Consider the following 13,277-nt stretch of genomic DNA (forward strand, 5'->3'; position numbering starts at 1 on the left):
GTACAGCAAGAACCAAAGAATTTTATGAGTAACTATTATATGAACAATTTTGTACAACAATATCAAAGAACATATAAACACATAATTACTATTCAAAGTATGTCATTTTCACATTTATTTCAACTCTGTAGAATTTTTTTACATCAATCTATTCATTGTTCTTATTTTCCTTTCTACACAAAATTGCTTCCCACCTACATGATGATGGCTATTTATTATATTTTTACAACCATTCAGAAATGAACTTAGACACTGTTAAAGACAAAAATATGAAACGTTTTTCATCCTCTACAAAATATGGTCTTGGTTATAATAAAGATACTCCTAAAGCGCTATAATATACAAGTACACCCCAGCAGTATATCAGTCCATGCAGAAACTCCAATATATTGGCATTTTTCGTACAAAACAATTTTCACATCACAATTTTCTGGTGCAAAATGACTGCTGTCCTGCGATTACATAACTGACCTTTTACGTAACATCTTACTTGGAATCCTACAGAACAGATCTGACTGTTTCCCTGAACAGAATATAGCAAATGGTATATAAGCATTAATAACTTGAAGCTTTATTTGTTTCATGGAAATAGTCTTTAGTCAAAATCTAATTGTTTGGTGATGCCCCTCTGCAAAACATCTCACAGGGCACACAAAGATGCAACTGTGCAGTATAAATAGCTAATTAGCAAGTGTAGATACAAAAATAATACTATTCACAGCTACAAACAACTAGCTACTGAAATATCCTAGGACAACATGAAAAAAGTACATTTTTAAATGCAAATGATTCAGAGTAACAAATCCATCATAAACTGCAATTACATACTGCAGAATAGCAGACGTAACCATTAGTTAAATGATATATTAAAAAGTAGATGATGGGTGCTCCTGCAGGGATAATTAGGGGCAAAACCAAACTGGCTCAGCTTCGAACACTCTGAACAAGTCTTCAGAGGCCAATGGGTAGAAGAGCTCTACTCTGTGGAGGAGTGTAGTTTCGTAAAGCTGAACGAATGAAACGCCAGTACCATTGCTGATACAGGAAGCAATTTGTTTGCCTGTGAAGGGAAGTGAGGAGGAGTGGAGAGAGAACCACCAGTCAATCAAGCCAGATATGGCAAAGATGCAGTGAGAACAAATTTACATGGAGGCTGGCTGTATCAGAGTTTCAATAGTCCAGGTAGAGTACCACCAGGACATGAAACAGTGACAGCACAGGCTAGGTGCTGAGATATGGACAGATCTGCTGAATATGAAGAAAGGGAATGTCCCTGCCAGGGTTATAATCGTTTGCCACTCCAATGACCTTGGTGTCCTAGGGAAAGAACTCAGAGTTATGCTCTCCAGGGAGATAGTGAGGTGTTGAACTAGTGTGAGGATTCAGCACACAGAACATGAAACCTTAAAGATTTGGAAAATCCATGTTATACCCATTTAGCTGATGCCATACAATAATCATTTCCACTGAAGCAAACTGTTTAGACAGTCCCTTCTTTTTCTCAAATAAAAAAAAATGTTCCAACAGATTTGCCCTGGGGTTGAACCCGTATTTTTTTCTGACCCCAGTGGCACCTGTGTAAACCGCCATGCCATCTGGTTGGCACCCCAGCCCCGACGGCACATTGCTGAAATAAACTCGCACGGAAACCAAAGGAAAGCAGTGGGCTGACCACCATTCGGAATGACAACAACGTGCTAGGCACATTTCTTTAATTGCTGAAACTGAAGATGCCTGTGGTCAGTCCACCGCGGGAGGGCCCGGAAAGGAATGCACTGTAACCCAAACCCTGGGACCTGGGTCTGCACAATCCCAGGCCTGTATCAAAGGGTATTAACAGTGGTTTACAGTTCCTGCTCCTTCCCCAGTGCTTCACAGCTGCATTATTCCACAGGTGCTTGGCAAAACACGATGTTTTCAACGCATCGGCTGTATGTGTTTATGTCATTAATTCTTCTCAATGACTCACTCCCTTTCCAGAATCTCCAGATTTAAAATGAATTACTCCCTCATAACTCCCCAGCACACTGGATACGGTACAGTCTGTCCTCTGCTCGTTCTCCTTAGCCATCAGGGTTTAGTCTCCATTAGTGAGTCCCCAGGCACTGCTTTTTTACGCGCACCTTGCTACTACAGACAATGCACTACAGATCCAATCAACACTGCTCAGACTCAGACATGATGCTTAAGCATGATATCAATTGTGAAGGAGTAGACAAGGGAAGAGAAAATTAATGCTGGGAGATTGTGGCTGCTACAGTCACCTAATTTAATTACCGTTGAGAATCTCTGGGATCAAACTGAAACCAAGGTACATGAGCTTAATCCTGTGAAGTTTGTGTTGACATAAAATGTTAACATTCATAAGCTATCATATGTGCATTAATACCTTAGACTTGAACTTATTTTTCATGTGTTTGTGCACACTTTTGGAGAATAAATACTTGACCCAGACCCAGGCCACAAAGAGTCTTGGAGTGAATATTAATAACTCACTTTGTCCCAGAATATTCTACACTGCTCCTTCAGTTTCAAGTCACAAATCTAAAGAATCCACCGTTATATGTAGGTTGCCTAGCACTGTGCCCCTTTGTTTTTGTCATTATTCTGGTTCTTTTTCTTTTCTTATGTTTTTCAACATTTTATAAGCAAGTTCATATTCTTTTTAGCGCAATGACAGGTATTTCATATATATGACACATGCGTACATGGAGATATCCAAGTCAACACTGCACCTTGGCACCTGGGCCACGAAAAGGCTGTTCCAAAGGCTAACCTCAAAATTAGAAGGAAATGACTGAACTACTTCCAAATTCCACAGAACCTGCCATATATATACTGTATATCAAGATTGTTTTCATTTGATCCCAAATATTTTGGTGTATAGTGTGCGCTGCATCTGTTAAGAATATCTCACTCTAGAATATCTTTTTAAAATTTCAGTTTTTCCTGTGTTTTGTAATTAGTAATGTTGACTGAAACATGGAGGCTGAGGTGAAGATTGCATTGATGGCTTAGCCCACAATGTGTGCTGGGAAATACAATGTCAGCAAGTGCAAATGAAGGAGAAAAAAAACATCAATATTTGAGGCTGTGTGCACATGTCATATGTATTGAACATCATTGCAGCTAATTCTGTACCATTCATTTTTTATTGCATTGTCAGATTTTTATTTATACTTCCATTTATGGAAGTCCAGTCCAACAAAGGAAATTAGCTGGCAGAAATTTCCATGGCTGTCAGCTGTCGCAACCCAAAATTGATGCGAGTGCCATTAGTACTGTGTGAATGTAACCGTGAGATTACTACAGTATGAGGGATCAGCAGCAAACACACTATCTCACATAAAATAGGACTCAAATATTCTGCACCAGTTCATATCCAGGTATTTTGATTTTAATATTGCTCATTCCCAGGATTTCACATCTCAATATTGACAAGCATCCTGAAACTTCCTGCACAACAGATTTAACTTTGGCCATATCAGTCAGATATGTTCTGCCATGTCCAGCAAAGGCAACATACATTGAAACTAAGCAGGGCTATGCTTGTTTAGTACTTGACAGGGAATTTCCCATGAAAACTAGATTTCAGGGTTAAGTGGTCTTGGTGGGACATTATGGGGGCAATGTCCCTCAAGACCAAGCAGAAAAGCAATGGTTAAATGCAGTGATGGGGGACAGTCTGCAGTAGGAGATTTACTCTTCAGTATGAGATAGTAAGCTGTGGGTCTTGCTCACTGTGGTCAAAAAGATACTATGATTCTAGTCAGAAAGAGAAGGAAGGTCCCTGGATTTCCAAACTCTATAATAACCTCTAATAAAAATACATTAATTGGGAAAGGACCCCTCTGTCTCCTCAGCTCATAAATGGAGAGAATTCTGGTACAAAATGGCTACAATGAATCTCACGAGTAGTCTGTACATATTGGTGATGATTTAGATTATGTTCCTCTTCTTTATTGTAAACCATTTGCAAATAGTGAGATGAAAGGTACAATATTAATGAAAGCCATTATTTGTATGTGATGGGGACTACCACGACGTGCAGATCCAATAACCCCGCCCCATCTACATGGCCACAGGTGGAGACCGACTGCCTTATGCTCTCTACATATAAACAAAATAAATTATGAAGTCGCTTTTCCAGCTGGGAGATAGATGCATGCCATGTCATCTGTACCAAGAACTGCTTTTCAATCAGACCCTGGCCTTGTCCTTACTGAAGAGAGAAGAAGCACATTATTCACCCGCAAGTAAATAAAAGCTTTACTGCTTGAGTTCATCCAGCCAGATCAGGGTGGGCTTAAATCTCTACTTACAGTTCTGCTTGGAAATCATAGCCTAGTACACGTGTCAAACAGATATGGGCCCCCAGGAATTTTGATCCGGCCCGCATATTAATCCAGATAATCAATTAAATCTGGCCTGTGAAACAGTGCGGATGTTTAGTCCGTGGCAATACTCATTTGCAAGGCGGCCCGAGCTGCGTACTGATACAGTCACACTGCAGCATTGATGAAGGGAAGGGGGTGGCCTAGGGGGGCACCCAGTCCACTCCCCCCAAATCGTATAGGCTACTTAGTGCCATCTTTCCTTCTGTTGAACTTCACATATGTTTCTCGCTTGCACCTCTGCAACAAACTTCCAGGTTGGCAGGGATTACGTGACAAAGGTCTTTTGATTCAAACGTGATGCAGAACACCATTGTAACAGCAACCATGATCGTGATCCCTCTGGTCTGCGATTACACAAAATCCAACCCCCCACCCTCCCCTTGATCCACAATCACTTTCCATAATAGTACTACATGTTTGGCCCTTGAATTGATTCACAATTCTCCACATGGCCCACAGTATGATTAGGTTTGACACCCCTGGACTAGTATCTCCGGTCTTTGTGAAAATTCCTAGCTCAGCGGAAAGTGCACTTGGTATGGTGGCTGTGTTCCTAGTTTGTCTGAACCAATAAATAGACAACTCAAAAGAAACATGCTTTGGAAGTGAACAGAAAAAGGATGGCTTTCATTTGACTCACAAAAAAAGATCCAGATGAGAAAGACAACAGCTATGCAGACTTGACAAAACCATCTTTTATTCAGACTGATGCAGGGGTGTTGGGCTATGCACCATCCTTTACCAGGGTGACAAAGAAAGTAACAACATCATTACATTGCAAGTATTGCATGCTCTCCAGAATTTCACAAACATAGAAATGAAAGGCAATGGCTTCGTTTTACACTATACGAGTCATGAAGGAGCTCATACAGTATTTGGCCAGACAGTATTTCACCTCAATAATAGACAGCCATGCACTGTGGCGGCTGCCAAGCATTTCGGACGCAAGTGGCAAATTACACGGTTAAATTACATTACATTAATTTACCATATGTTCTTATCCAGACAATACAGAAGAATCAGAACAGCATATATCAGATTAATATAAGCTTTAGTGCACAACTCTCTGTGCAATAAAAAGCATTCTCGGCTGCAATACTTTTATTCTGAGTAACATACTGTCTTAGCACTGCATGCTAAACTGAGCTGTCATCCAATCCTATTGTGACAACGAATACAGCAGCCACGATGGAAAGTTTTTCCTGGTCTGACCTTGCCTGCCCCAGTATCTGTAACTGCAGCAGCGGATGAAAATGAGGCAACGTATTTGATTGAACATAAATATCTTTGCAAAGCTCATACTGCGGATTACGACCTACCTGCATCAGACCTGGAAGCCTGAACTGGGTGCACGTGGATGCCTTCTTTTTATCGTCTTAAGGGAGACAGGGATTCCACAGGCTGACAGAAAGAATAGGAAAATTATTATTCTTGCACATTGAGGGGTGTTGTCCTTTTCAGGATAAGACAGCATATTATGTCTACAAGGAATGTTCTCTTGGTTTCAAAGTACTTAATTGTAATGAGAGCCTTGGTATGAAGGAGCAATATATCTGATGTATACATCCCTTCTCCCTGCAGGAATTAATACCATTTGAGGGGAAACTAGAGTAACAGGCAGTTGGAAATCTTTCCCGTGTATAATGGGGTCACTTTTGCAGAAACACTGTCATTGCAGAATACCCCAATTTCCAGTGCAGGACAGTAGGTTCCTATTCACTTTCAGAAAGAAATGCAAGGATTCCAATTCGGAAAACAGAAAGCATGACACAACTCTGGAAAAAGGTATCATGTGGTCATAAGATTTACCTGAGCCATAAGGAGTACCATACAAAATATGAAAAAAGTAGTTCTATATTTGGCTGACTAAAAAAAACTCTTATACATTACTATACTCCCCCCTGCCTTTTGACCCAAGCCCATGCTTCTCTGCCCTCTGTCTTGTGCAATAAAACAGTTTGCAGCCAGTGCTAACAGTTTGAAATACAGTTAGTAAAGCAAAGCACAAGAGCAGTCCTTTGCACTTGATGATTTGCACTGACAAGACCTTAAAAGGAATTAACTAGCTAGCAGCAACAAATCTGGAAGTTAGTTAAAGAAAAAAAGTGCTTGCCTACCTTAAACATAGGCAAACCTCTTTTTTTCAATTTACTTTCACCAATGGATTTGATTATCCTTACAAAAACACATTTATCCAGTCTTGCTGACATAAAGCTATACTTGGGTGTAACTATCATAGGTACGATTGGTGCTTTCAAAAATGCAGTTTACTATTATTATTACATGCCTATGTATGTCTGCTAGATGAAGAGTTTAAACCAACTGCTGTACCATCACTTTGAAATTATTTACTGAAATGTAATGTTACATTGCAATAAATAAGTACACCCCCTCCCCCGCAATGTAATTATTGAAGGGACCCACTCCCCCCACCACTACTCAGTGCCAGTGCCTGTGACCATTAATACTTTACAGCAGGGGGGTTAGTGTCTGCCTAGCTTTTTAATCACTAAGTGCTGTATGATAGCCCAAGATTTCTCATCCCATGTAATACCGCTGACCTACTAAGATGCAACAAAGACTCAAATAAGCAAAGATTCAGTGCTGCCTTTGATTAAATCTCCCAACCACGCAACTCTCCCAGCTCACTGGTCAGTATAGCTGTTATCAATGAGTGTTTGGAAGTAAGGACCCTGTTTGTGATACAAATCTCCTACATAAAATCGCACGTGACTCTCGTAGCTATATCTCAGAACATGATTCCAAGATTTCTTTTGCATTTGTCTTTCATTCAAATGAAACAAACTGGGTAGACAACCATTGCTATAAAAAGCTTAAATCTGCTTTGTGAAGCCTCTCCCTCTCTAGCTGTAGCATGTTGGGCTGTGGGCTTAAAAGCTTAGTACAAGTCCTCAGCATTTTCTTATTAAGAAGCTATGAGGTATTGCTTTTTTTTTCTTTTTTTTTTTTACATTGTACGCTTATAAACAGATTTGGCCACCCAGTGTGAACCCACGTACAGCCTCCTATCTTGCTTTGACTTTCTATAGCAGGACGTAGCCCTCTGAAAATACAGAATCATTTCTTTGAACTGTTTTCCATGTGCATTAAGAAATCATGTTGCAAACTATTACTTTGACATGGACTGTGTTAAATGGATAGTATCATAGTGGTAAGTCTTCAACTTTATGTACACCATAATGCAACCAAATAAAAATGTTGATATTGCTTCTATTACTTGTGGGTTATGCATCATGTGTAGCATGTAGTTAGTCTATAGGTCACAGTGAACATTGGTTAAGTAATATTATAATATAACATAACATAACATAATATAATATAATATAATATAATAATAAATAATTAATAATATAATAATACTATATTATAATATTGAGGGAGGTCAGATTATGAATGTGCACACAAAGGTCTATGCAATATTGATTTGTCTCTAATAATTTGCTCAGGCTTTAGAAGCTTTTGATTAATTTAACTTGATGTGATGTCATTATGTTCCTACGAGTCACGAGTCCTATAGTGGCATATTTTCCTTTTTCCCCCTCTGAAACAGACAGATTATTTTGTGATTCGGTATAATCACTGAATCAGGTGCTGCAGGGCAAAGCTATTGGCATTGTCACAACATTTGTAACGTTGATTTGGACGACCACCAGAAAATGCATATAAAAACACAGTCTCCGCTAAACTGTAATATTGTCCAAAAAGGTCCAAACAATAGCTCTGGCTACGTCAAGTATTTGCAAAAACAACAGAGATTCCATGAACACATGTCAGAGTTCATAAGGAAATATACCATGCAAATAGCCAAGTATTCTGTCTTCTAAAAAAATAAAGAGATCACTCTGCTTTCGCTAGTTTCTAGGAATCCACAATATTCACCATTAAGCCGACTATTATACAATACAGCGCTTGAATTGTATTTTGGTATTGCGAAAAAACTTCAAGAGGGCAACGAAAAATGTAAAGCACCATGAGCTGGTAAAACTTAAAAATACCCAGAAGTAACTAACGTCAAGTTTTTCTCGTTCTGGAGAAGTTCACATTTTAAAATTATATTACACAATGGGCCGATACGAATACTCAGTTCTTTTCCTAAAAGAAAAAGGTTCCATCTCGCTATCTTTGGTAAATATATAACGAGTTAATAATTATTAATACACATGTGGATTTGCAGGCAGATAGTTAATTTACGTCATATGAACGTGACCCGGACCTGGAGGGTGACGTACGTCCCGGATGTGGATACGACTCATGCATGCGTTTCTGAAACACGCTACGGATAATATTGCAATCGCTAGCTAGTGTAGAGCTATGGAAAGTGGCTAGCCAGAGGGCTAGCTAAATGGGATCTGATAACCAACCAACCAACCCTCCAAACAAAAGACAACATCTGGATGTACAACTGCATTTTACTGGAGCTGGGTTATTGCTGGGAACTATTAGCAATGCTATTTTAAATACCATGCTCAAAGCGTCGTCGGGCACAGATTCAATACGATATCATTAGCGAGCGAAGTATTTTGTTTTGATATTGATAATATAGTTACAAATTATACATTTGTGTGGATTAACATTACAAATTGAGGTAATTCAACACTCTTGTTGTATAGCCATCACTAACACGTAAATATGTTGTCTTATTCGTTGTTATCTTAAAGTATTAAACTCCAGACCTTTTGTTTTGATAGTTTTTTTTTTTTTGCACGTTCGCCGATTATACGGTTTAAGGAATATTCTGTCCTTGCCGGAGTGCTGGCACCTCCGGCGTGCAAAACTTTCTCAACTGACTGTAACCAACCAAGCATTGATGCTGTGTGTGATGATGATTACATAATAAACCATTATAGCTAATGTTTTGGATAGCCTGAGTTCTTCATTTCTAACCTCGTCAGTGTTTGCTTGCTGGACAATTTTAACTAGCTAGGTAATGTCCAATGTTCTAATGCTAATTGTGTTGATAGTCGCCCCTACGTGTCGTAACGCGGTAAAAGTTTGGCTGTGGTTTGCTGTACTGCCACTGCAGTTAACTTTATCTATAGGTATCATGTCGTGAAGTAAATTCACTAGGCTCGAATAAACAACATATTACGGTGACGATTAGTTCAAATGTGAAACTATGATTAGTGTTAGAATATAATATCGGTAGCTAGCTGTGGTGTTTTAATTTTGCCTGGCTGCTAACGTTATTGTTATTGCACTGGACGCCAGATATCTGACGTTAGCTTCCGTCGCTTACTGGATTTATCATTTGCAACAAATACAAAGGGAGGCGACGACCGTTTTACTTTGTGTACAAGCTAACCCAACTAGCTGTATTCTAGATAGTAAGCTGCTAGTTAATTTCACGTTGCCACATGAAACGAATGCCTACAGCTTGCTAACCTTGGTTGGTAGTCTTTCTGACAGCCTTAATGCTAAGCTTTGCAGGTTCTAGCTAACACTTGTTCAAGACGAACACGAGGCGTTGTTTTATCAGAATAATGCTTGGCTTATCAGCTAGCTGATCACTAAACTGGTGGCCAAATCAGCCTTAAACGACATTCAATTCGAATAAAAAATGTCAAACAAAGCTGTTTTGTTGGAGTGCGGCTAACGTAGGCTCTTGCAAATAAAAAAGAAAAAGGAAATCCCTCTAGCAAGCTAGTTACACACTCAGCATGTTATCCATTGCTATAAAATGAACTGCTGAACACTTAAAAGATTGCATAGTATGCCTATAATAAGTGTTATTTCTTAATTAAAATAGTTTATGTTTGCAACGTTTTGAAGCTGTTTCAAAAAAAAAAAAAAAAAAAATTATACCCTTGTGGTTGAGCACAGTCTTGACAACTGCACTTCACTATTCGTTTCGTCCTGACTTTTTGCTACGCAATAGAATAACATTAGACTGAGCAGAAACGCGTGGAAAAAATTCTTGATACAGTAACTATAGCGCGCGGTTTGGAGGTCATAACCGTATTTGAGAAAGCAATTCTAATATTCCTTTACACATTCTTTTCTGTTTCAGTGGAACATTGGCAGCTGCAGCGTTAAAGACATCGATATGTAAAAGGTAGCTAGCTGGGAGGCTGTACATACACATTCTTAGTATTTCGGCGAGCACATGGGCTGAAACCTCGGCCGAATGAAAGCTCAAAATTGACAAAAGTCCTCATAATTAGCTACATTCAGTATCACGGATATTTGCGCTGTCATTTCAGTGCCTGTGGTAGCTGGCTAGTTTTTTATCCTCACGTTTTTTTTTCGCTCAGTCCTTTATGTATTTATTTATTTATATTTTTCACATTGGATTGTCACTTCCAGATCCCCTGTTTAACCTGCACATCGAGCCGAGTTGGACTTGGGCGAGACTTGTTTTAATGTCAGTTTCTTCTTTCTGTAGTGTACTGTACTAGCTACTGGATTCATTTTATGTAAACCTCCTGTTGCATAATGATGCGCTGAGAGAGAATAGGTTTAAATGCAAAGTGGAATCTTGCGAGTCGGGTCATCTGTGGATTTTGAGGAAGATCTGAAATAGTGATTAGATCCCCCCTCCTTATCAGTGCGAGACCTGGCGTCTTCTGACCGCAATTTGTTTCCATGTTTTTAGGTTTGTGTGATTTTGCTAAAATGCATCACCAACAGCGAATGGCTGCCTTAGGGACAGACAAAGAACTCAGCGACTTATTGGATTTCAGTGCGGTAAGCAATTGTTATACATTTTATATCCTGAGAAGAAAAGAAAAAAGACCTGTCGGTTAATGTTTACATTTTGCTATCGTATAGCGACACTTATTGTCCTGTTAATTTGATCTACGGTAATTTTAAAAGTGTTTCTTTGCTCTCTTCGTCTATTATTTGTTTATTATTTGATTTAAGAACGCTTAAACAAATGTAGTTTGAACTGTGAAGTGTTTTCCAAAACATGTATAGAGTAATATGATATTGCATTAGTAATTTTGTTGTCTTATAGATGCGAAACAGCGATTTGAAAATGTTCCCAACATCAATGGTAGTATATCCTACTTTCAAGTATTTTTCTTGTTCTGTTCTTTGATAGATTATCAAATGCTGATATATTTGACAACAGACATTTGCACATCTTGTTATTTTTTTGCTGAAATTTGTCTGAGATAAACAATTAATCCCAACATTGTCCTGATGAAAGTAAAACGGCATGCTGGACTGCCATTTAGATTACGGAAATGGTCGGTGTTTTTAAATTGTAGGCTATGCCACAGTCCAGAGTTGTGTAGCTTCTACGTTTGTTGTGTTTAAATGTCCTTCTTCTAAATAAGCTATTATTTTGAATTCCCTCCGACTAAACCCATGAAAAAGTAGCTTGACCGTGGCAAATATTTGTCTTCTGAGGAATGGTTTTCGGAAGTTTGGACAGGAAATGTTCCCTTCGGCCATGTTTTACAAAATCAATGCTGTCTGTCAACTTTGTATGAAAAATATCGAACTTGTATATCCCAGACTCACAGAATTGCAAACTTAACGGTCGAAGTGTACAGTATATGGATTTATAGGGACAGTATTAACCGCTATATAGATGTTAGCAATGACTTTTCTTGTCAATGCAGTTCATTCTTTTATCCCATCATTAAGGGTAGCCTACAATGCCAAATTGCTAGGTGGTTGATACAGGATTTCTGAGCCTGCATTAGTTGAAGGGAAGCATGTTCGATGTGGCTTTACGATAAGGTGAATTATGTACTTATTTATACGTGTACGGTTTTGTGAATAAGAAAATACTGTTTTACGTTTGAATTAATTAAAAACTAAAAATAATTTCTAAGTGTGTGTAACACCAGAAGTATCGCTTTAGTTTGATGTGAAATATCTAGAAATGCAGAAGTATTGCACCAAATAGAAAACAATAAAAATTATGTTTTAGATAATAATTTTTGTTAAGAATAAGTACGTCTCTTTTAAAGTTCTGTTTGTTTTCTTTTAGATGTTTTCTCCCCCCGTAAGCAGTGGAAAAAACGGACCAACATCTCTCGGAAGTGGACATTTCTCAGGCTCAAGTATGTCGATCTGTTTGATTCACAATTACTAAGGGGAACTACAGTAATTTATTAAAATGTATATGTTCAAACAGCCTATGTAGCGGATTTTTTTTGTATAAATTCTATATGCTATTAATTAATTAATTGGCTTATTTAAGACTAGCAGTATCGTAAAATGCTTGTTTGATTTGTCTACAGTGTGTTTAACTACATTTAAATGTTAAACTCCCTTCCTAAAATTTGTTGACGAAAAGTTGCGCCTTCTGTTTTGATGGATTATGGTGAGAGTGGTTTTGCCTGTGCAGAAGAGCAATAGACAGGGGTTGTCTGGATCTCTGGCTTGCCTCTTACTAGCCACGGTGTGAATATGTTAATGAGCTAAACTGACCACATGAACTTTTACATTTGAGGCCACTAATCTCCTACGGTTTCATATTCTGTTGTAAGTGGCAGCAGACTCATTGTTAATGTATCACCTGAAGTGTACCGTGAGACAGTGCGCAATAATACAACTGCTCAACTGCATTTTTTCTTCTTCTGTCAACTCGAAAAGAAAGATCATGTTAAATGGTTTGTTTACGAATATTATGCAATTGCTCTGCTGTGTCTGACTCTTTCTGTCCTTGCTACCCACTAGATTAGCCAATTATTTCATGATATTAGACGGTTATTTGTATTTATTCATAATGTCTGTTTTTACACATGGACCTACCTTTATGGTTTTATTTTGTGAAATGCATTTTATTGATTTTTTTTATTCAATTATCCACATTTTTATTCAATTATCCAAATTTTAATAATTGATGAATTCTTGGAGCTAATATTTCTTGCTCACAATGTGCTCTGTACTTTTCTGTTTCTT

At 38.3% G+C, this 13,277-nt stretch overlaps 1 protein-coding gene across 15 annotated transcripts in view; it reads left to right on the plus strand.

The window, feature by feature from the left end:
* The first annotated feature begins 8,651 nt into the window (after nt 1-8,651).
* The window catches only part of LOC135239741 (transcription factor 4-like), a 170,201-nt gene continuing 165,575 nt past the window's right edge, over nt 8,652-13,277 (plus strand). For 5 of the 15 annotated variants that reach the window (XM_064308634.1, XM_064308626.1, XM_064308636.1 and 2 more), the window contains exons 1-3: nt 10,786-11,102; nt 11,374-11,412; nt 12,361-12,433. In XM_064308634.1, coding sequence (XP_064164704.1) covers nt 11,001-11,102; nt 11,374-11,412; nt 12,361-12,433 — 214 coding nt within the window. In that variant the 5' untranslated portion in view covers nt 10,786-11,000. The other 10 variants (XM_064308633.1, XM_064308635.1, XM_064308629.1 and 7 more) reach the window with 9 other exon arrangements.

The sequence above is a fragment of the Anguilla rostrata genome, chromosome 14, assembly GCF_018555375.3.
Source record: "Anguilla rostrata isolate EN2019 chromosome 14, ASM1855537v3, whole genome shotgun sequence".
Taxonomy (NCBI): domain Eukaryota; kingdom Metazoa; phylum Chordata; class Actinopteri; order Anguilliformes; family Anguillidae; genus Anguilla; species Anguilla rostrata.